Raw genomic sequence first — 25,124 nt, 5'->3', positions numbered from 1 at the left:
TAATTAGTCGTTGAAGCCAACTGAACCTGCTTAATTAAATTTTATTATATTTATTCTATTAAATAAAATAAAAAAATTATTATAATTATTAGGATGAATTAAATTTAAATGTATGTGAAAAAATTAATAAATTTAATTAATTAAAAATATATATATTTTTTGCCAATCATTCTTCTTGAATTCACATGTTAATTCTAAATTTCAATAGGTTATTTATTTTAATACCTTTTATTTTTGTAAATAAAATAAAAAATTAACATACTTAGTATATGATTATAACACAAACACTTTATGAATTCTGATCAAAATGGATTTGAATTTAAATAAAAACTATACCAATCACCCGACAACTATCACTACCTAATTAGTTAATATTTATTACTATAATAAATCAACACAAATAAATTTTCATTTAAAAATCTTTGATGAGTCTCAATTTCGCCAATTAAATTACTATTTAAAAAATATGATACTTAATATTGATAATTTAATCTGAAAAATTTAAGTAGCTAGGAAACTCTTGATGCTAAAATAATGTTGATTTTTTTTTTAAATTTACTCATTGCAAACACAATTTCGAAATAATTTTTGGACAAAAATAACAATAAAAATAAATCGTAAAAGCTTTTTCGTCTACCATTTCGTAACGTAACATCACAAAAGCAATAATAATTTATTATTCTCTATATTAGTGCTCGAACTTACCTTATATTTACAGGAACACAGAGAAAAAAAATAATGAATATAAATAAAAACAGCTGCATTTAAGATATATTTATAGTCGGTGATATGAAATGTAGAATAAAGTATCAAATTGCAACAAAAAAAATTCAAATTATATTAAAAGATTATTTTTAAGGAATGAATGTGAAAAATATTACATTAATATAATAAATTTATATATGATTCATAGAATTTTATATTTCTTTAAAAAAAGGGAAATTGTGGTGAATATGATAATGTGATTCATTTTTCATTGTGTTGGCCTCTTTCGAGTGTTTTGCTTCACTCTCAATTTTCCATTAGATTTGACCGTTAAAAAGAAATTCCCAAGAACTCTCTCTATTACTTACTACTTATCAAAATTTCCTCTTATTCCTCAAAAAATCCAACCCCAATTAACCCGCACATACTCAACTAGGGTTTTTCTCCCGCCCATGGTTTTATTTTATATTTTTTAGCACTAACAATTTCTTTAATTGCTGCTTACTTGAAACTCTCTAAAAAATTTTACCCTTTCGCTTTTCTCAAATTGGGTGCAAACGTCCCAACTTTGCTCAAACACGATATTCGGCCTTGTATTACCAAAGTTTGAATTTCCCATATTTATCTTTTTGAGGCTTAAATTTCTGGATTTGAGTATCCTCATTCAGGATCTTTTGTCGGTTTGCAATTTTCTTTTGTTCTTTTAGCAGAGTTTTTTTGGGTTGCAAGACATGAAGTTGAGGGACTTTGGGTGGGTTTTGTGGGATTTAAGTGAAAGCAGAAACCCTTGTTTTGTTTCTTTCTGGCTTTTTTAAAAATCATCTGGGCTTTAAGGTGAAAACTATTGAAGTAGAGAAAGATGATAGCAGAGAAACCTAGTTGGATTAGGCATGGGGGTACACAGATTTTCTCCATTGATATTCAGCCTGGTGGCCTCAGGTTTGCCACTGGTGGTGGTGATCATAAGGTATGTTCCTTTTGTTTTAATGTATTGTTTTCCTCCGAAATATTATTTTCGATTGTGAGTTACTTTCCTGCTACCAAGATGAATCTGTGAAAGATAGGACTTACTATGGAATATCCCAGTTAATGAGTCATGACCTGAGGAATGCACTTCTTGGTTTTAGTTTTATGACCACTCATATTGTTTGAAACTTTGTAGTTTATAGAACACATGACATGCACTAAAATCTCCAATCTGGTTCTGAAAGATAAACAATGCTTAAGCACTGTGAATCAGTGTCCCATATTGGAGTTATCAGAATCAGTGGTATGTTATGAAGCTTAGTAATGAGTCTTGACCAGGAAAAACTGATGGGCGTTAAGTGTGATTGAAAACTAAAAATCAGAAGTCAGTCCAAGATGATCCTTTTGTTCTTCTGGATGGAGTCTATTTTATATCTCTTTTCTTGTTTTAGAAGGTTTTTGGATTTGAAATAACAGTGGCTTCAGTGCTTTCTAGATATGATGTAAATCATGGTTGTGTTTTTGAATTTATACTGCTTAAACATTGATGTGTAATCATCTGTACAGTATGTCCTGTGCGTACATTTTTCTTTTTATCCTGAAATTAAGCAGTTGTGTTATATGTTCAGGTTCGCATTTGGAACATGAGATCTGTTGGCAGGGAACTACATATTGATGATTCAGTATCAAAACTTCTGGCAACTCTGCGTGACCACTTTGGATCTGTTAACTGTGTTAGGTGGGCTAAGCATGGCCGGTACATTGCATCTGGATCTGATGATCAAGTTATTCTTGTTCATGAGAGGAAGCCTGGTTCAGGAACCACCGAGTTTGGAAGTGGAGAGCCACCTGATGTTGAGAACTGGAAAGTTGCTATGACACTGAGAGGGCACACTGCCGATGTGGTAATACAAGTTCCATAAAGATACATCATGAACTGCAATTTTTTTAATTGGTATCTTAAATCTACTCAAAGCTAGAGCTGTTTATGAGTAATCATTTATTCTTTAATGTGTGCTCTAATCAAGGTGTTGATTTTGTCCTACGGTTAAAGTAGGTGGATCTTAATTGGTCTCCAGATGATTCCATAATGGTCAGTGGGAGTCTGGATAATACAATTCATGTTTGGGACATGACCAATGGCATCTGCACTGCTGTTCTTCGGGGTCACTCTAGTCTGGTCAAAGGTGTAGCTTGGGATCCCATTGGTTCATTCATAGCAAGTCAATCAGATGACAAGACTGTCATAATTTGGCGAACAAGTGACTGGAGCCTTGCCCATAGAACTGATGGTCACTGGGCTAAGTCTGTAAGTTAACAAATGACATCAAAACTGATACTTGAATGTTTTCCATTTTCCCCAGCTACCATGTCCTGTTGGTTGACATATTGTATTTTCAGCTTGGATCCACCTTCTTCAGGAGGCTTGACTGGTCTCCTTGTGGCCATTTTATAACCACAACTCATGGTTTTCAAAAGCCCAGGCATTCTGCACCTGTTCTTGAGAGAGGGGAATGGTCTGCCACTTTTGACTTCTTAGGGCATAATGCACCAATTATTGTTGCTAAGTTTAATCATTCAATGTTTAGAAGAAATCTCTCCAATTCCCAGGACTTGAAAACTGCATCCGTTGGTTGGACTAATGGTACTTCGAAGACTGAAGGAAAGGATTTACAGCCATATAATGTTATTGCAATTGGAAGTCAGGACCGTACCATAACTGTGTGGACTACTGCCAGTCCTCGCCCTCTTTTTGTGGCTAAGCATTTCTTTACTCAAAGTGTTGTGGATTTAACCTGGTAAGTTAAGTTTCAGTTTCTGCACTTTCCACGACCCGAGTTTATCTTTGAGCAACATTCTTGAATTTGGATCTCTCTGATTTCTCGAGCTATACTTACCAGTCTTGGAAATTTGCCTGTGAGTGCAGGAGTCCTGATGGATATTCACTGTTTGCTTGTTCTTTGGATGGGACAGTAGCTACGTTCCATTTTGATGTGAATGAAATTGGAGATAAATTAACTGATGCTGAATTAGATGATCTGAAGAGAAATCGCTACGGGGATGTCAGAGGTCGGCAAGGAAACTTAGCTGAGACTCCAGCGCAGTTATTGCTTGAAGCAGCATCGGCCAAGGAAACTCTGAGTAAAAAGACGAATCCAGTTTCCCCAGAGTCTCAGACCTCTTTAAAGCCTTCTGCTGATTTAGTGGTTTCAACCAAGATTAGTAAGACTATTGTCAATGATGGAAAGAAAACTGAAGATGCTATCAGCGATGGATCAAATAAGGTGGTCTCAGCTCGGATGTCTAGTCCTGTAAAGCAAAAAGAATACAGACGCCCTGATGGTAGAAAGAGGATAATACCTGAAGCGGTTGGAGTGACTGTTCATCAGGAAAGGACCTCCATTGTAGCCCAGTCTGAAGCTCTTGAATTTCCTGTGGAATCATTAGATCATAACAAGGATGGTAATGGAGCAATACATACTAATGGTGGTGCTAGAGAAGGTTCCATACGGAAAGCTTCAGGTGGGCCTGCTGATTTGAAAGAGCGCCCGGGCATCACTGCTAGAGCATCTATTAGTGAGAGCTTGGTCATTGAGAAGGTTCCAGTGTCTGGGAGTAAAGAAACAAGTACTCACGTTGAGCAGATTGGTTTTACGGATTCTGGTAGTATTCTTTCAATAAGAGTATTTGATAAGAAACAAGGGGAAGATACTGTACCTGTTTGCTTGGAAGCTCGTCCTAGAGAGCATGCAGTTAATGACATTGTTGGAGCAGGGAACACCTTTATGATTAAAGAGACTGAACTTTCTTGTACAAGGGGGTCTCAAAATCTTTGGTCTGATAGGATCTCTGGAAAGGTCACCGTCTTGGCTGGAAATTCTAACTTCTGGGCAGTTGGTTGTGAAGATGGATCTCTGCAGGTTAGTATAACTTCAATACCCTGTTTTACCTTGAACAGAAACTTTTTAGGAGCATACTGCTCTGGTAAATAGTTTTCTGCTAATCCTTCTAAAGTATGAAGATATAATTTTTGTACCAAATGTTAGTAAGTTGAGTACTTTGGTGGGCGGCATGCTTTTAGGTCATCACTTTCTCCCACTTCTTTGATGTTTTCATGTGGGCTTGAGTGACAAAACGTGGAATTCTGAAATCTGAATATTCGTGATATATTGTTTTGCCTTTGCTTGTAATCCCTTTCCGGTCCAAAGAGAAGTGCAATTGCCACCACCCTCCCCAAAATTCCAAGTTTGTTCAAGCCACATCAGATGTTGATATCCTTCACCTATCAGACAAACCTACTAATATTGCTATTATTGTTATTGTTGTTAGTATTAGTATAATCATTATTGTTGTTATTATTACTACTTCCCTAGTAGAGTTGTCTGAGTAGACTTGTAATTGGGCAGCATTTTGTTCACACTTATTATGGTTTATGGTTGTCTTGCATCTTTAATTTATTTGTCCAGTTTCATTTACCCCCCCCCCCCCCCCCCCAAAAAAAAAAAAAGAAGAAGAAGAAAAAGAAAATAAATATAAAAGATCCAGAAGTCCTGTTGTTCTCTACTACATGGTCATTCTTCCTAATGAACTGATTGAGCCGTTGCTAGCTTCTTTAGGGAACCTTACCTTCCATGTTGGATACATCTTAGTTTGAAAGTAATTTCTGAAAAAGAAAATATAATCTACTTATAATTGGTAAGAGTTCTACATTTTCTTTGGAATCCTCTGTTAAGAGTACTGCAACACGTGCTATCATCTGAATCATTACATTACATAACCATTTGACTGTGGTCAACGCCTTACTTTGCTTCCATTTATTGGCACGACAAATGGAGGTTGAGCATCTAAGACTGTAAGGTGGGTAAGCCCACTAGCTAGCTTGGCGACCTCGCTCGACCCGCTGTCCTCCATGAGCTGGGTTGGACCTTTGGAGTTAAAATATTAGTGCACAAAAGCTCACAAGCCAGCTCATCATTTTTTTTTTGTTATATTCTAATTCTACTATATGTTAATAATAATGAGCTGGTTTGGACCTTTGGATTGAAATATTAGTGCACAGAAGCTTACAAGCCAGCTCGTCATTTTTTTGGTTATATTTCTAATTCTACTATAATGTTAATAATAATAATAATAATAATAATAATAAATTTAAAAACAATAAGAACGGCAATAATATTGTGTAAGCGTATAATGTAATAGACATTAATGATATTGATAAAAGCATCATGTTACTCGTATCCAAGATATGGCCAATAAAATAATTACTGAAAACTATGTCTTCTGTAGAAGTATTCGCTGAATTAAAATCATATGCGAAATCTTTTGCTTTGTGAGTGACATTGCTGTTCCTTTTTTCTGAGACAGTTCCACACTTCCAATGTCATGTGCTGTAATAAGATATTAGATTCCGTATATTGATTGCAAATATTTATCCTTGAGAAGGTTTACACAAAATGTGGGAGACGTGCCGTGCCGACGATGATGATGGGATCTGCAGCAGTTTTTATAGATTGTGATGAATTGTGGAAATTGTTGCTTGTCACAAGAAAGGGATCCTTGTATGTCTGGGATCTTTTTAACAAGAAATGTCTACTTCATGATTCCCTGGTTTCACTGATAACTACAGACATGAAGTCCAATGCTAGAGATGCTGGTAAATCAACTAAATCTGGTTAATGATTGTGGCTTCAATTAATTAATGAAATGTGACATATAGTGAATTTGTTTCTTCCTTTCTTGACATTCCTCCAGGTACTATCAAAGTCATATCTGCAAAGTTATCAAAATCTGGTTCTCCCCTTGTTGTTTTGGCGACACGTCACGCATATCTCTTTGATACGAGTCTTATGTGTTGGCTGAGAGTGGCAGATGATTGTTTTCCCGCATCAAATTTTTCTAGCTCTTGGACCTTAGGTTCAGCTCATGGTGGTGAGCTGGCTGCATTGCAGGTCGACGTTAGGAAATTTCTGGCACGGAAACCAGGGTGGAGTAGGTCTGTATGCGTCTGAATCCTGCTTCTTTGAAATGGTCTCCTGAGAATCTGTATGCTTTTGAATTCGAATTTGTGAAATAGCTTTTTCATGAAGGACCGTTCTTCTAGTTTCTTATGGACGAACCTTGCATGAGTGGCACACGCCTTTTACCTCTTATCACATTCTATGTCTTGATGAACGTAAAATATTGAGTTCGAGCCATTCAATCTTGCATGTGAAGTGTAACAATAGTATATTTCCTTTTAATCTGATGGTTTTAACCATGATTATCAGAATATTTTTCTTGTTTCTAATACTAACACATAGTTGCTTCACAAGTTGCTAATTGCTTATCTTATAATGCTTTGCACATGAGATTCACCTGGGTTGGCACTATGATTGTGCAGAGTAACTGATGATGGGGTGCAGACACGTGCTCATTTGGAAGCTCAGCTGGCATCGGCACTGGCTTTGAATTCTCCTAATGAATATCGCCAATGTCTTCTGTCTTACATTCGCTTTTTGGCAAGGTTTGCTATGCTCTTACTGGTTCTACCTACTGCTTAAGCTGATCCAGGTTCTCCATGATAATGAGCATTTATACACGTGGGACTGCAGATCTCTAGTGCAGCAAACATCTTATATGTTTAGTTTGTCTTAATGTGTTTATCATACAACTTGTGAATGTTACTGTTCTCAATAGAATGAACTGCCAATAGTAGTGAATATTTTGATAGATATTCCGTGGCAGGGTTGCCAACCTGTATTTTGCATGCTCTCTAACCATAAAAATTTCACAGAAGCATCATTAGGATGAACCTTGAGCAGTTTCAGAATATTGTGATTTTTCTCTTATCCGGACGATCTTTGGCCTTGTAGAATCAGTGCTTCCGATATTTTCTTGTCTTTAGACCCTACCTTTTCTCAGCAGGGAACCATGGAGAAAATAAAAATTACTTGGTTGACAACAAACACTTAATTTTATATATTGATAATTGTTTTGCTGGACCTCATTTAAGTGAATGAAAAAAATATGGTGTCACCCTTAAGAGCTTGACTATGCTAGTCAACTGCAAGCTCACAGGATTACACATTTGGCTCTTCTTGATTTTTCTTTCCGGTGCTTGTGTTATTTCATAACATGGAGTCGAGCAGATGGAAAATTATCAGAAAACAATCAAACAAATATGGTTATGTTTCTTTAATTCAATCATATCATGCCATCTGTGAGTAAATGAATGCAAGCAGTCAACAATGTCCGTCTTATCTAGTTGCAGATGCTTCCTTTATGCTTCAAAAACATCCTACTAGTGGTGCCCCTTTAGTCTGCTAGCAAGGGTTGAGTGTATTTTCTTCAAAGCAGACAGAAATTTGTCTAGGTTTGGCTGAAACAGTATTCTTTTTGGTTTGTGTTTTTTATGTGGTGGGCAATAATTGCTATTGTTATGACTTTTTAATGTCTTTTGAAAATTTAGGGAGGCTGATGAGTCACGCTTACGAGAAGTTTGTGAGAGCTTTCTTGGACCTCCCATTGGAATGGCTGAACCTGGATCAGAGCAGAAAACACCAGCATGGGATCCTTTTGTACTTGTAAGGACTCTTCGTTATTTTTCTAATATTTTAAACATACATATGGTTGTTCCTTGGGGTTCTCTCAATACAACCTCAAAGAACATCTTCTGATTTCTCTCCTGGTTTTTATTTTTGGCGGGTGACTGTAAAATTAAACTTATTGCTTTCCATCTTAAATTAGATGGTCATACTGTCAGTTTCTTTGCTGGTGTCTAAAATTTTCTTAGAAGTTTGTGCCTTGTACTACTGTTTTGTTCACTTGTTGGATTATGTGGGAGCCGTTGAGTGGTTCAAAAGAATATTGAATTGTCTGCTAAAGAAATGTGCTAGCGACATTTAAGTTCCAAAGAATCCCATACTGAGTAGTGTAATGGACGTTGCTTGCACCAAGGATCCTGGTGGCATTTATGTTTATTTGCGGACATATTTCATCAGACTAGCTGTACTAAATGAATATAGCGAGCTCTTTACAAGATGGTCTTTTTGCTAGTTTCTTTTCTTCTTCTTTGCTGGGCGGTGACAGTTTGTAATCTCTGACTTGGCAGGGGATGAATAAGCATAAGCTCCTTAGGGAAGATATTCTTCCAGCCATGGCATCAAACAGAAAAGTTCAACGGTTGCTTAACGAGTTCATGGATCTCCTTTCTGAATACGAGATCACTGAAACAGACTTTAGACAGAAGACTCCAACCTCCGCAATATCTCTGCCGTCAAAAGACAAAATAGATTCTGATCCTCCTGATATGAACATGATGAATTCTGATACACCTAGACCTACTATTCAAACAAATTCTGTTGAACCCACCATCGATGTAGTTGATTGTGCTTTGCAACCAACTGATCAAATGGAAACAGTAACGCCAACCACCAGTCAAACAAATTGTACCCAGGTAGAGGCAAATCAAGTGCAAACTGTGCCACAAACATCAGAGCAAATGAACTTGGACCCTCCTGCCTCAGATCAACATGACACAATGGCTCCAGCAGCAAATGTGAAGGAGTCTTGATGTTGACAGTTGGTAGGTGTTGGACCATATACTAAATGCTGACTTTAATGTCTTTCCCAAGTAGAGTACATATCTTTCTTTTAATCTCGTTCTACTCAACTTGCTCTTTCCCCCGAAAGTTACAAATTATGGGGCTTGCTGCTGAACATATTATGGTGATTTATCTGTTTGTATTTGCCGGAGCTTCTAGGTTTAAGCGGAGATCGAGCAGGTTCTGGGGCTGTTTTAACAGAGTATCGTACAATTTGGGAGCTTTAGGGAACTTAAATGTTTTTAGCTGTGTATCATTGTTATCGAACAGTCATTTTGACTCGCCTCTTGTACAATATGAAGCTAATTTTGTATGTAAAGTCGATTGCCTTGAGCTCCCATTTTCAAGTAGGTTGTAAAGTAATTCTACTTGATGTTTTGTCATGAATGATATTATTTTCCACCTTGATGCGCATCCGCCTTTGTTTATGATGTCTATGCGTTTTAGTCCTGATTGCTGTTCCTGCAGATGTCATAGGTGCACAATACACCATGATCAAACATATTTTATTTTCTGAAATTGGAAGGGTATGTGTTTAATCTTATGTATACAAAGTGCATAAAGTATCGAGTGTAGTAGCGAATGTAGTATGTATTTAACCTCTGTGATCAAGAATTAGCAAGTTGGACCTGTTGGATTTGTTCCAGACCAGTGATAATACTGAAAATTGTATTTCTCAAAAAAATAAAAAATAGAGTGCAACTTTTTAGAATATGAGGAGTAACATTTGAAGATATGACGATTTGTAGTGTTAAAATATGTTATAATCTATCGGGAACATATTACTGAACGCAATATGCATCTCAATAAAATGGGATAATTACGCTCCCCTCCTGTGGTGTAATTACACGTAAATTTTTTATGGTTCGGGAAATTATATTTAACACTCTTGAGGTATGTTTTCATTTAACAAATTAGTTCCCCCGTTAGCTAAAATTTATTGAATATGCTGATATTAATAAAAAAAATTAAATGAAAATTGATATTTTTCCTTGATTGGTTGATTTCGAATTTATTGTAGGTTCAACAATTCGTTTTCAAATTAAACTACCCTTAACGGCGAAAATATACCTCTGCATATACATTAACACATGAAGATGTATGGAGGTAATTTGGTCATAAAAAAATTTAATGGATCTGCAATAAGTCAGTAATAAGTCAATTAGGGGTTAATATATATTTTTTCTGACTTTTTTTTGTTAATATCATCAAATTCGTGTTAATTTTGACTAATCGAGGAACTTATTTATATATGGATAATTCGTGAATTTTTTGACTAATGAATGAATTTATTTACTGAATGAAAATAAACGTTAATATTAGCAAATATAATTTTCCAAACCAAGGCAGGTTTTCTAATATCCCTAAACAACTGTGTTCATGCTACTCTACAAGAATGATTTCCCGAGATCTCAGTACTTTACAGATAAAAACTCCAAATTCCTTTTGACAATCATTTAAATTCTTAAAAGTTAGTTCCCAATGAGGCGGGTTGGGGTTCAACGTGTATCCTTTACCATCTCTATTTCTATCAGGAGGTCACTTAATATCTGAAACTTTTCATTATACTTCTCTATATGTTTGGTAAACACACTTTAAATGAGACAACAGACGCCAACCAAACGTTGTGGTACCCTAACAAGAAAGAAGGAAAGAGAGTACATGAAAAAGTCTACTGTACGTTCCAAACATCTATTCCGACCAGTAACTGTCATTTATCAGTTTGTAGTACCGTCGGTTGAAACTTTTGTGGGATATATTGATGTTTGTCCATAATTCACAACTCACGTTGATACAATGCTGAATATACATAGGAGGACAGATTTTCATGAGTTGAAATTTCTTGCAGGGGTAGTTACTATATTTCCCAACTGCACTGGATGTGATGTCTAAATTTCAGTTTCGAATCGTTTAGATCGTTTAAATCATTCAATCGGATCAGATCATGTCCCACTTTAAAATAAAATGACAAATTCATGAGATTTTAATCAAAACAAACAATACTTTTTGCAAGAGCGTCAAGACGCAACTTGACTGTTTCATTTGGCCCTTCTATGGAATTAAGGCAAAGAGTATTTCAAAAGTTCCTAGCAAGTAGGAGGAGACCTTTTCTAAGACAAATTTGTGATACTCGGGCCGAAAGTGACACCTTCGTACAGGCTAATGCATATATATGAAGGGTTTGTTTGATAAAAGAAAGGTATATTTTACTCTGTAATAAGTTAGTAGTAACTCAAATTAGGGGTAAATATAGATTTTGATTCATTTTTTGTTAATATCAGCAAAATCAGTGAATTTTGACAAACGAATAAATATATTTATCGGACATAAACAAATACCAGGTTTAGTAAATGTAATTTTTCAAATCACATGAAATTTATGTATAATATTATATCAAACCTTAAAAAACGACGGTATAATGATTTCTTATAATTATATCAAATCTCACTAGACGTCTTAATTATTTAAAAATATTAAAATGGACTCTCAACCACTATCAACCACCTAATACCAACAGATACTTTTCAACTAATGCTATTAATTATACAAATAAAATTAAAGGAAAGTTGATGTCCTGCTTAGTGTTTGGATAACAAATATTGATCACGTGGATTTAATGGCTTGCAAAAACTAGAAAACCCCAGCATTTAGTTTGGGTGGTTGGACACTGATGCTCTGCCTGCCACTGCCTCCACATAGATCCCCTCGATTTGTCTCATCCGCTTAAACTGCATTATATATTATTTCTAATTACTAATTTTTTTTTTACAATATTATAAATAACGACGACTTTAAATTTTTAATAAATTAATAATATCTATTTTGATTAAAAGTTCAATGCAAAAATTAAAATTGACCATGATTAATTAATATTTATCATTATGATCGAAGTATTCACTATGATTTTCAGGTACGGACAATATATTTCAACTTCTTTTGTAGAAATAAGCTGCTAATGTCTTTAGCTTCTTTTGTATAAATAAGCAGCTAATGTTTTCTAGCTTCTTCTACAGAAATAACGGCCAATTCTTTTTAGTTTCTACTGTATGAGGAGTTCAAATTTTCGGTTCGTACCTAATACGAAATCAAATATTTGGTTCAATATGCATTTTGAGAAAAAAAAAATCAAATCCAATAATTTGGTTGATTAATCAAAGTATACAGCCCTACTGATATGTGATATAATCAGGTTACTCTTGAATTGTAAAGCAACTTTACCTTTGCATAATATTTTTTTTTTTAAAAAAAATAGTAAAATATTAATGTTGGACATACATTACCACAAATAAGAGTGTAAAATTTTTTTGTTGGATTATTTTATTATAAAAAAATAAGTGAAATTATAATTGAATGCCCCAAAGAATCTTTTAATAATTCAATATAAAATTTGGATGAAACCGTATCGAAAGCTATGAGCCAATTATTGGATAGAAATAACGATGATTTTTTGAATAATAAACATTATTTTTTTGATTATATCAAACTTAATCTATAAAAGTTGAAGGTAATTTATCCAATAATATATGTACATAAACCAACCAAAATATGATATTGGGGGAAGGTGTTGTATCAGTTTTACCAAACATTTGATCAACCAAACGTTTGAAAATAGGGAACTATTCCATCATGCCGTGTAACATTTGATTATTTTTTGTACTAACGTATATGTCGGTGAAACCTCCTCCCAAACAAAATACAATAAAAGAAAATAAACAATAAAAAATCCTAAGAGTGTGTTTGGTTGGGGTGAAAGTTGGAGTATAAAATAAGTGAGAGTAAAAAAAAATGTATAAGAGATGTGATGATGTATAACTTCACTGTTATAATGGTAGTTTAGTCCGGAAAAAAATTCTTTAACCTATAATAAGTCAATCGAAGGTGAATATAAATTTTTATTCTATTTTTTTTTGTTAATATCAACAAATTCAATAAATTTTGACTAATTAGAGAACTTAATTGTTAGATGAAAGCAAACCTAAAAAATATTAAATGTAATTTCTCAAATTATAAAAAATTTAAATATAATTACATCAAAATTCAGAGTAATTATCCCTTTTAAAAATGGGTCGCTAGAAAAACATGCATCAATTGGGACTTATAAGTAGCGTAAGTTCCTCACGTGCAATTAATATGACGTTTATCGACATTAATTACGAAAGTGGGCATATATGAGGCAAGTGGAATATCAAATTGGGGAAAACTTGATAGTCACGTATGTCAAGTTATTGCATAAATTTTGCCTAAATTTCGGCAACGTAACAAAAATGTTGCTTGTCTTAAAACACACACACACATATAATATTATCATATTTAAAAATGAATGCCACCGTTATAATGGTTAAAATTAAAGTTCTATAAATAAATTTAATGCTATGAATTTGAATCCTACTAAATGTGTAGATATTTATTTCACTTAATATGAATTTATTGTTACTGTAACGAGTATTTGTCTTACTTGACTTGAGTTTATATTATTACGTGAGAATTTATTAATTGAGTCGGTTTACTTATAAGTTTATTAATATTAATTTAATTATGTAATGACAGTTTCTTAACAAAACAGGCTACCACATAATTCCATCTCTCTTGTGTGTGGATCATTAGGATATACATATATATATATATATTATATTTTTTTATTTTATATTTTGGTTTTGAGTCTTTATGGGGAGAAAGCCTTAACACCAAAGTAGTTTTGAATAATTTCGATGGGTTTGAGTTGCAAACTTTTTAAAATTACAGGATTAAATTGCAAAAATCAACTCATACAGGATCAAAAATACCACCCTCATAAGTTACACGACTAAAATTACATTTTTTCCAATTTTAAAACGTTTTACTTCCAAGAGTACATATGCGAAAATTGTTAGCTGAAAATATTATTACGTTTCCTGAATAATGAATGTCTTTAAATATAGTAACATTTAATACTTTCACAACAATCAGAATCAGAAATATATATGAATCTTGTACAAATATATATTTATTTACATTCGTACGACGATGAGATAGCAGGAAACCATCCAATCACAAATACGAATTAAATTTGGAGAATAATTAAAGGGAAAAAGGAAAAAGAAAAAAAGTTATGCATGTGTCTATGATTAATTTGAGGGGTTGGCACGATTTGGTAAATCCACTTAAATGTTGCTCCCAGAAAATAGAAGATTAATGTCACAAAAAATAAGTGACAATTTTAATATTATCATTAATCATATATATTTCGTGACAAAATTATTTAATTTGTCATAATAAGAAATTTCAAAATTTTAATAATTATTATTAAAAATTATTATTAATATGAATTAATGACAAAAAATGTGCGTAAAGTTGTCACTAAATACAATTAGTGACTCATGTTTGACAATATAGTGACACATTTATAGTGATAACTTTTTATACATTTTTTCTCACTAATAATTATACACTGCCAAGATAAAAGATATTGTCACTTAATATATATTATTAATGATAACTTTAAAATTATTACTTAATAGTTTATCACTATATTTTCTTGTAGTGTGTGTTGAAACTAAAATATAAATTCTGTACAAAATATTGAATTGAAATCTCAATTTAATATTCGTAAATATAATTGCGATATTCGATTCAATATGAATTAAGTTAAGCTTTTCTTTTATATTATATATAATTAATTAGTGAAAAAGAGTTTAGACTTTTTAAAGTGAAAATTACTTATTTTTTTAATTTTTTATTTCATATATTAATTGGAATTGGATGATTTGATTTGGAAATGATTTATTTAGTTTTCTCGCATTTTTTATATGTTGAAATTGGAAATAAATTATTTTGTTTCCTTGCTTTTTTTTTTTATTCATTGGAATTAGATGATAAGAATTTATTCGCACTGCCAAGAAATATTTTACTAGGTTAATTATCATAGTTGAAAGTGAAAAATCATGAAGAATTAATCATTATCTTTTTTAAAAATGGGATTAAAATATTTGCTACAACTAAAAATTATGATAAATATTTTGGTCATCGATAAAATAATAGTTATCGTTATTAACCGTGATCAATACTTAAGTTTACACATCAATTTTATCTGATCATAATAAATAATATTGATTTATTTATAATTTTTAAGCTGCAGTGATTTATAATATATGGAATAATCTATTCTATTTAGTAGTAGAGATTTTGTTTTATTTTTTGAAAATTCAATTAATCACCTAACTAAATTTTTGGTACAATCTGATATTTAGTATAGTACATTATCACTGAATGCACACTCTCTGTGAACCCTACCCAATATTGCATCTAAGTCTAACGATCAATCAATACTGTACCTTTTTTATTATAATTCACAGAGAACTATCCAAATGCGAACCCAATGTTGAGCATTGTGGATGTTGGAGAATATTGTGAAGTATGTAAATCTTTTGTCTTACAAATACTTTATTTTTATTATATATATATATAATCCTCCGTCACATGCATGCAGTTCTTGCGAGCATATTTTATAAAAACACTGATGTGAGATGAAGAAAAAAAATTGTAAAAAGAAAAACATAGTGTGTGGGGAGGGGGGAAAAACATGAAAAGAGAGAATCATATACTGAGGTGAAAGATATTATAACCAAATTTTATTAAAGGGATGGATTGAATGATAAATTCAAATATTAAAAAGTTAGTATAACAATATATTGCATTTTTTAAGATATATACATATTTTGCACACATTCACAAATTGTAAAAGATAACTCTAATCGAAATTGGAGAATACGTAGATGAGGTGAGAAACAATTTATAAAAAAAGGTACAGGCAAGTATGAAGAGTGGAATTGTATGAGGAGAGGAGCAAGATTAGAGTGTGTGAACCGAAAGAAAATCAAGTATTTTATGAGTTGCGTGTAAGTCAAACTTTTTGTATAATTTTCCCGACATCCATTGCAGCCCAAACAGCACCTCATCTCCATCTCATCTCTTTCCTCTCTAACTTGTCTTCTTTTCTCTCTTTTTTTTGATAATTCCCCTAATTAGCTTGTACCTCCACATCTTCTGTATATATATTTCCTCTCTTTCTCCTATAAATAAATTCCTCCCTCCTCTCTCTCTCTCTCTGTCTCATCATCATCATCAGCTAATTCTTCATTAATGGATCAGTTGGGCAGCATTCTTGAGTTCTTGGAAAACAGCTCCATTCTTGTCACTGGTGCCACTGGATTTCTAGCAAAGAGTAACAACTCTCTCTCTCTGTCTCTCTCTCTCTCTCACACACACACACACACAGAGGGAAATACTACATTAATAATTATGTAAATATAGGACTTTGATTGAATTTTAATAAAAGTTTGGGGTTAATTTGCAGTTTTTATAGAGAAGATATTGAGAGTACAACCAGATGTGAAGAAGCTTTATCTTCTGTTGAGGGCTGCAGACGACAACTCAGCGATGCTACGTTTCAACACTGAGGTCATTAATGTCTCCAGTCCCAAATATCCATAAATATCTATTTGCAGCAGACAGAATTACCTCTAACTATTATTTTTTTAAAATTTCTTTTTCAATTAATACTTTCATACGAATTTTGTCCCAAATTACTTTTTTCTCTTTTCAGTTACATACTTTGCGCGTCTTCTCTCATTTATATATCTAATATGTGTATTATTTAATTTATTTTTCAATATATATTTTATTTAAATAGATATATATACAAAGCTATTTAATTTTATATAAGTTATATATACATAATTTAAAAAAATTATGCACATGCACCAAATTCACCAATCACATATAAATTATAGTAATTTCAAGTTGGTACATATATACAGGTTATAGCAAAGGATTTGTTTAGGGTTTTGAAAGAGAAACATGGTGGAAATTTGAGTTGTCTTCTCTCAGAAAAAGTTAGGGCTGTGGCTGGAGATATCACCTCTGAGAATTTGGGAGTGAAGGATCCTGATTTGCTGCAGGAGATGTGGAAACAAGTTGATGTTGTTCTTCATTTAGCTGCAACCACCAAATTTGATGAAAGGTAATTAATTTGATTTTGTGGGATATGTGAGTATTTGTCTTATTTTAATATGAGTTCATTATAATTTACTATTTCATAATTTTTTAATTATATCAATATATTAACTGAACTGATGTATTGCTTAGTTACTCAATTTTAGTCAAACATTAATGTGATAATGTAATCGCCGCTTCAATCTAAAAGAAAAAAGAAGGGTAGTTAATTATATATCTAATGAGCTACCAATCTTGCATCTTTTAAAGAAAAAAAATAATGGATAAGGAAAAATTTCTTCTTAAATTATTTTTCTTCTGTCTTTGTTTATTAAGATATTAATATTAATTTAAATTTTTGAATAAAATGATTGTTTAAACACAGTACCAGAGTTCGGCCAAATAAAATATTATGAGTTCGAATTTTGTTGTTATTTATTTATAATTTTTTATCTCCATGTACACGTAGAAGATATTAAATGATTTCTCTCTATAACACACTCTCTTATTCTTGCACGTAGATACGATGTGGCACTTGCAATAAATACTCTGGGAGCGAGGCATGTTTTGAATTTCTCCAAAAAATGTGACAAATTAAAGGTGTTTGTTCACGTATCAACTGGTTAGTATGATCAACCATGCATGCTTTACAATTCTATTATTGTTATTTTATGATTACTTTATAGGTTTATTTAAGAGCATATATATATAAATTAACTTTTTATTTTAAATCTTAATTATTTTTCTTCTAGTAATTAATTAATGTACTACGTTTTGGAGTTAAATATTTGTTGAATCAACCTATAATGGTAGTTGATAAATGTAACACTACGTGTGTTTGGTGGGTGCATGTTCATATGCCACCCGTGATATAGTGTTAAGACTTTAGCATAGTTCACGACACGAAACCAGTTCTCATTCAGTAAATTAAAGTACTATAAAAAATATATCACATCACTTTTGGCCATATGATTAATTTAATTTAAGTGTTTGAAAAAATAAAAAGAGTATTAAACCCATTTAAGCAAAAAATTATAAATTTTTCTTTACCAATTTTTGTTATTTATCGATAAAATTGTATTTATTATGCTTTATTTGCAAGCACGGCAATTTTAAATTTTTTATTTTTCTAATACTTTCAATTTTTACTACTATGGAACTTAATTACTATTACTTTCTAACTATAATAGCAATTAAACACGACACTTTAATCCTTATCCCCTAAATAAGAACTATATACAACTCATCACAACTATGATAACTAATTAATATATAATTGAGTGGTGCAATTAATTTTTTTAATTACTAATTTATGATTAATTAAAACAAATCACATTAATTATAATGTTCTGAACAAGTTACTATTTTTCGTTACAGTTTATTGAGTTATAAGAAGTAAATTGATTTGACTACTCATACTTAGATCTTTTACACACTTACTATAATTATGAAATTAATATTAAAAATATATATTTTATTACCTTTAGTATATATTACAACCAGCTCTTTTAAAATTTATCATAATTAAAAATATTTTTTCGTTGTTTAAAAAATTATAAATACTCCTTAAAATTAATAATTATCTAATAAATACACCATCGTGATAGACGTCTGTTAATTTTTAAAAAAATGTAAATAAAATTTTAAAATAATAAAAAAATATTTATAATTATAATAAATTTCGGAGGGTGAGCAGCAATTTACTCTTATGTTTATCCATAAAAGGAAAAGGCATTAATACTTGTAATAATTTAGGTGTGCCAAGTTATGATAAGGTGGGACAATGAGAGTTACGTTCCACCAATCCTCCAAATTATTGGCAATAGTTTTTGTTTAAAACATAATTGATTATCCATAAATATATTTATTATATAATTAATTATTAATTTATTTCAAAAAATACATATGAATCATGTGAAAAGTCTTGGTTCCGAACCTCGTATAGGTTCAATTTTTTATTAGTATTGCTTCGAGACAAAATTATTTAAATTAAAATAAAATAAATAAAATTAATTAATCATCACTAATTGTAAACACTAAGTGATGTTTTGTTTTGGTTTATTACATGACCAATAAGCGTGTTTTAAATTGTAATTATACATGTATATAATAATATTTATCGTAGCTACAATTAAATTTATTAAGTTTGTGAGAATATTTTTGTGACTATATGGAAACTATTATGATCAGTTAGTGCAACTTTAAAAATTATAGCTTCTCATAAAACTTACTTTTTATTTCAATTTTGAAATTAATTAATTTAATATATGGTACAAGGATTGGGAATTAATTAATTAATTATATGTTTTCCAGCGTACGTGTCCGGTGAAAAGGAGGGCCTCATCCTGGAAACCCCCTATAAGTTGGGGGAGACATTGAATGGGACTTCTGAACTGGACATTGATGCAGAAAAGAAGTTGGTAGATGAGACATTGAAACAACTAAGCGCCAAAAATTATTCAGAAGACTCCATTAAATCGGCAATGAAAGATTTGGGAATTCAAAGGTTAGATATTTTTACAATATTTTTATTTAGTGTTAGTCGATCGATATTTTCAATTTGTATCTCCAATTTAATTTTCTGGATGAACATAAATTATTGCAATATTTCATTGGGATTAGCTTAAGTAAAGTAAAAATAAAGGATAAATTGCATAATATTCCCCTTGTATATATCATGGTAAAATTATGACAAATCCTTCTTTGTTAATTTTATAGTCAAAAGATCCTCTGTGTAATATTAAATACAACCTAAAATCCTCTAACGGAGAGTGCATGTCACTCGCCTAAATAATTTTTGCTATTATTTTATGTTTTCAAAAGTCCATTTTGCTCATTTCTTTGACATACAAGAGGAAACAATATTTTAGTTTAAATATATTATAATAAATTTTATTTTATTGATTTGTTGGTTATATTATATTTATTATATATACTATATATTAGTTTATACTCTATTTTTAATTTAAATTTTTTATTTATTAAGAAAATTTAATTAAAAAATAATTTAATAAAAATTTAAAGTATAAAATACTAAAATACATTAGGGCATGAGGGACATTTTTATTTAATTAAGGGAATAAATATTATATTTATTAATTTTTAAAAAATAAATATTACATCAAAAATAATTTAGAGGCAGAGTATATTTTACCTTTTAATAAATGCATATAATGATGAAAATATGTGTAGTCCATAAATTTCTCAATCTGGAAATGCCTCTTTTATGATCCAGGCTCCACCACGTGGATTTCCTTCTAGGAACCTAAACATATTAGAATCGGATCCTACAAATGCAATCTCAATCATGTAATTTAGGGGTGATATTTTTTTATTCTATATGAATTAAGTTTTGTAATTTAGTCCTATAATCTTAAATTTTTAATAATTTTAGTTCTTTAAAATTACACGTAACTTACACATGATCTAATAAATTGCTAAAATAAAAAAACTAACATCTCATACTAAAATTATATATTTTGTTTCTTTGGTATTATGACCTGTCATAAAGACATGACCTAGGTCTGCTTTGGTTTTAAGCTCTCTCTTCTCTCTCTCTATATATATAAATCTTGAGGACTCCAAAATTAATTAAAGTTAATGAATAATTATGAAACTAGTACACACTGTTATAGTTTAGTTGTATGTATGTGTATGTGTATGTGGGAGGATTGGAGAAGCAAATAAATTAATTGAAGTGTATTAAGAAATGAGCATTATTTTTGAAATAGAGCAAGGAAGTATGGATGGCCAAACACGTATGTGTTCAGTAAGGCAATGGGAGAGATGCTGTTGGGCCACTTGAAACAAAACATTCCTCTTGTTATCATACGTCCCACCATCGTTACTAGCACTTTCAAAGACCCCTTCCCCGGTTGGGTTGAAGGTGTCAGGTACAATATTAACACTTAAATCCCTCTCTCTCTTTCTCTCTTTTTTCTTTATTTCTCTTGTTGCTAACTTATATAATTAATTGATATTTCATTCTCAGAACTATTGATAGCTTAGCTGTTGGATATGGTAAAGGAAAAATAACATGTTTTCTTGGCAATCCCCAGAGCATAATCGACGTGGTGAGTTTATTTCAAATTGTTCAATTTGATAATAATTATATATCAGTAGACGTGACATAATTTGTACTATTTTTTTTATTATTTTTCATTCATTACGATCAAGTTAAATTAAGATAAAAATATAAAATACAGATACCAGCAGATATGGTGGTGAACGCGATAATTGTAGCAATGGTGGCTCATGCGAATCAGCCTAACGAGGACATTATTTACCATATCGGATCGTCTGTATCGAGCCCGGTGGAGTTCACCTGGCTTCAAGATTATGCGTTTCGATACTTCACCAATCACCCGTATATCGACAAACATGGAAAGCCAGTCATCGTAGGGAAGGTGACTGTGCTGAGCACAATGGAAAGTTTCCAAAGATACATGACCATCCACTACATCCTACCTTTGAAGGTACAATTTAAATTAATAAATCATAGATTTTAGCTTCTAATGAAGAAATTCATATGATTATATCTCAACATATGGTAATTAATAACGTTGCGTTGTTGTTTAGGGACTAGAAATATTGAACACAACATGCTGCCAGTACTTCCAGCGCTTGTATCTTGACCTGTCGAGAAAAGTTAAGTTGGTGATGCGATTGATTGACCTTTACGGCCCATATTTGTTCTTCAATGGATAGTAAGTATCATTTTCACCTTCACAACTTCGTATTGTTTGAACATGCATATATGTTTTCTCCAGCACCAAGCAGGGGTGCAAACAAATCGAGTTTAAGAAAAAAGTAATTTTCAATTAATACATGCAATAATTACTATATTTTTTACAACATATTTTGGAAACATTAGACCAACGAAAGAGAAATTACCTTGAATCTAATAATACATAAAAAATGTAGACAATATTTCATATTTTTATTAATTGATTATTCATAAAATTTAAAGTGTTGTAACTTATAGATTGTAAATTAATTAATTTAATTTAATCATAGGATATATAATTTGTTGTATATGTAGAAACTAATAGCAGTAACATAATAATTAATTAGTCAGCACTACCAAAAAAACAAGAAATTAATTGCGATCGATTTCCAAAGAAATTGGTCGCAATTTTTAATTTCCATCAGAATTTCTAAATTGTCTAATAGCAACGAAACAAAATTAGCATCGAGATAATAACAAGTAAAACACTTGTTGCTATTTTACATTATATAGTAAAAGAAATTTACTTGCTATGAATTTAGCAAGAAAAGTTAATTTGTTACGAGTTTAGCAACGAACTGTTTAAAAGATATATTAAATAATGTAGATTAACAACAAAAGTTTTACTTGCTAATTAGTTTGACACTGATTTTAACATTAATTTTTTTTGTAGCTATTTATCATTTTTTTCTTGTAGTGCTCGTTGCAAATGATTGTAACGAATTGTAAGGTCGCCACAGATATTGCGATTTTGCTTTGCAATAAAGCTGCAACAGAATCAAATATAACTGTTCTGACGAACAATGCATCATTGCAAAAATTGTCGGAATTGAAGTCTCATATCAGGAAATGTTCCATCACAAAATGTTTGCATATTAATCGATTAACGAAAAAATGTTGCCTCAAACGTGTCGTTAGTTATAATCTAGTACTGAATTTGCCACAAAAACAACTATAAAAATAAGTTCGTCAAAGTTTCGTGGCAAGCTAATGACAGAAAGCTTACCACACCAAAATTGTTGCAAATTTGTTATGAAATTGTATTCTCCCAAATTTGCAACTAATTTTGGATGACTGTTTCTCTTGCCAAGATTTCACCATATTTTGCAACAAAATTTGTGACAAAAAAAAGTGTTGAATTATCCTTTTGCAATGGAAGTTGGAACAGATGTGTGTCCGAAAGTATAGTTATGCTCTTAAAATGGAATTTGCTACAACTTATGCTCATATTGATAAATGTCGTCATAATTCCGTTGCATAAATACTTTCACATAACTTGATAGAGTTATACATTTATTAAATTAAAAACGTCAATACATAATGAAAATAATTAAATTATTCTTAAAATACATCATTCAAAAAATATATTTATTTTCTTATTTTGAATTCAATTATACATAAAACGCTAAAAAGTTATTTTTCTAAAAATAAAATGAGAATGATTATCAAAAGATAATATATGATTATAGAAAATGAAATTTCATATTTATTGATTATATTAAAAAGTATTTATATCATTGATATATTTTTAAGGTAAATTTTCATTTTGGTTCTGTAACTTTAGATTATTAGCACTTTTGGTCATCTAACTTCATTTACACATTTAGTCATTTTTTTTGACAAATTTGGTTCTCAACATCTCACATTTGATCCTTTGTTTTTTAAGCAAATTTAGTCTTGTATTGACAATTTTGATTCTAATTAACGACTTATAATTACAGGGCCAAATATGAGATCTATTAGTGCGTGAAGGGGATCAACATTATCAACACAGAGACTAAATTTGTCAAAAAATGACCAAATGTGATATGCTCATAACTAAATTTGTTAAAAGAAAATGACTAAAAGTATAAATAAAGTAAGTTACAAGACCAAAAATATAATTTTGCCTATTTTTAATATTGCTTCTAATTGATGCTTTTGTTGTATAGTCCACGGCTAAATTTTCTTACCACAACATCATTCTATTTTATAACATAAATTACTAATATCAAATGATGAAATTTACTGTTAGTTAAAATATCCAAGCCGTATCAAGTATGCTATTTATATTCGTTGTATTGTTATATATATCTGAATATCTGTATCGTATTCGTATCCATAAAAAGATAGAGTAGACGATGGACGAGCATGGAATATATGCAAAAGTTAAATTGTTCTAATCTAACAGTGATAAGAACCTCATCTACATTTGTTTTCTCTTGCAGCTACGATGATATGAATACAGAAAAACTGAGAAGAGCAGCAAAAGAAAGCGGATCAGTTGAGGATGATATGTTCAATTTTGATCCCAAAAGCATTAACTGGGAAGATTACTTCATGAACACTCACATACCTGGAATAGTAAAATACGTATTCAAATGAATTTATTCGCAATGTATAAGAGTCATGTGATCCTAACATTTTCATGTTTGCAGGGCATTTATCAAAATACAGCTAAATGCCTAGCTAATTAGTGATCATCAGATTAATTATTGCATAAACTCATGTACCAATTATGTATACATAATTTGTGTTTCGTGTATTCCATGAAAGGTTTATTTGCTAACGTGTATTTTGGGCAAAATGCATCCTACCCTTTTGTGTTATTCCAAAATAGTAATTTACCTTCTTGTATAAAAAAGATACGCAGTTCACCCCCTTATATGTTTTAAAGAGAAGAGCAAAATACCCCCCAAGCTGAGTAGTGTGATACACGAGCCCCTTTTCTTTTAATTTTTATTTTTTTGTTTATATGTGGTTTTTTTTACAATTATTGGATCTTATTTACCACAAAACAATGATTTTATATTTGTAATGATCTACGGTTTATATAAAATCTTATTAAAATTAACGGTTGAGATCTTATTTTCAAAAATCAACAGTCCAAGTTTAATTTGCATATATAATTTATGTACAAAATTTTAAAAAATATTTTTGGAATATATGGAATATATATAATATATATGATATATATAGATAATACATATTTTATATAATATAAACAAATATGTATAGCCCCAACCTCCTTCCCCCGCCCCCTCGTTGTTGTCGCCCGCTCCTCCTCGTTAGTGAGCCAGTTGCTCCTCCCCTATTGTAAAAGGAAAAATAAATAAATAAATAAATGGGTAAGACACAAGTTCTATCCAATTCATTTGGGTATAATTTGAGTATGAATCTTATAGGGTAGGCTA

At 31.2% G+C, this 25,124-nt stretch overlaps 2 protein-coding genes across 4 annotated transcripts; both read left to right on the top strand.

Moving 5' to 3' along the window:
- Positions 1,155-9,668, top strand: LOC105170001 (protein HIRA). Of its 2 annotated transcripts, XM_011090571.2 has the most exons (10): positions 1,155-1,672; positions 2,301-2,576; positions 2,729-2,980; positions 3,073-3,470; positions 3,599-4,592; positions 6,115-6,325; positions 6,424-6,664; positions 7,052-7,174; positions 8,120-8,234; positions 8,762-9,668. In XM_011090571.2, exons 1-10 carry the CDS (start codon positions 1,565-1,567, stop codon positions 9,221-9,223), a joined length of 3,180 nt encoding a protein of 1,059 aa, XP_011088873.1. In that variant the 5' UTR covers positions 1,155-1,564; the 3' UTR covers positions 9,224-9,668. The 2 variants fall into 2 exon arrangements, with proteins under 2 accessions (XP_011088873.1, XP_011088874.1); XM_011090572.2 differs by lacking the exon at positions 1,155-1,672 and having other exon boundaries at positions 2,435-2,576; positions 2,726-2,980.
- LOC105170000 (alcohol-forming fatty acyl-CoA reductase) lies at positions 16,060-24,537 on the top strand. Of its 2 annotated transcripts, none has more exons than XM_011090569.2 (10): positions 16,060-16,455; positions 16,588-16,691; positions 17,051-17,253; positions 17,747-17,847; positions 19,539-19,731; positions 20,957-21,118; positions 21,217-21,298; positions 21,431-21,700; positions 21,804-21,931; positions 24,159-24,537. In XM_011090569.2, exons 1-10 carry the CDS (start codon positions 16,374-16,376, stop codon positions 24,313-24,315), a joined length of 1,482 nt encoding a protein of 493 aa, XP_011088871.1. In that variant the 5' UTR covers positions 16,060-16,373; the 3' UTR covers positions 24,316-24,537. The 2 variants fall into 2 exon arrangements, with proteins under 2 accessions (XP_011088871.1, XP_011088872.1); XM_011090570.2 differs by lacking the exon at positions 24,159-24,537 and adding an exon at positions 23,673-23,791.

The sequence above is a fragment of the Sesamum indicum genome, linkage group LG9, assembly GCF_000512975.1.
Source record: "Sesamum indicum cultivar Zhongzhi No. 13 linkage group LG9, S_indicum_v1.0, whole genome shotgun sequence".
Classification (NCBI taxonomy): domain Eukaryota; kingdom Viridiplantae; phylum Streptophyta; class Magnoliopsida; order Lamiales; family Pedaliaceae; genus Sesamum; species Sesamum indicum.
The sequence above is the reverse complement of the archived record's forward strand: the minus strand, read 5'-3'. Positions and strand labels throughout refer to the sequence as shown.

What these genes read in the sequence shown, in the direction of transcription:
- LOC105170000 (XM_011090569.2), top strand. Translation starts at nt 16,374, where the DNA reads ATGGATCAGTTGGGCAGCATTCTTGAGTTCTTGGAAAACAGCTCCATT. An exon ending in CACTGGATTTCTAGCAAAGA is followed by an intron (nt 16,456 to 16,587) that starts GTAACAACTCTC and finishes GTTAATTTGCAG; the next exon opens with TTTTTATAGAGAAGATATTG. An exon ending in GGTTGGGTTGAAGGTGTCAG is followed by an intron (nt 21,119 to 21,216) that starts GTACAATATTAA and finishes TTTCATTCTCAG; the next exon opens with AACTATTGATAGCTTAGCTG.
- LOC105170001 (XM_011090571.2), top strand. Translation starts at nt 1,565, where the DNA reads ATGATAGCAGAGAAACCTAGTTGGATTAGGCATGGGGGTACACAGATT. An exon ending in GTGAAGATGGATCTCTGCAG is followed by an intron (nt 4,593 to 6,114) that starts GTTAGTATAACT and finishes ATCCTTGAGAAG; the next exon opens with GTTTACACAAAATGTGGGAG. An exon ending in GTCCAATGCTAGAGATGCTG is followed by an intron (nt 6,326 to 6,423) that starts GTAAATCAACTA and finishes ACATTCCTCCAG; the next exon opens with GTACTATCAAAGTCATATCT.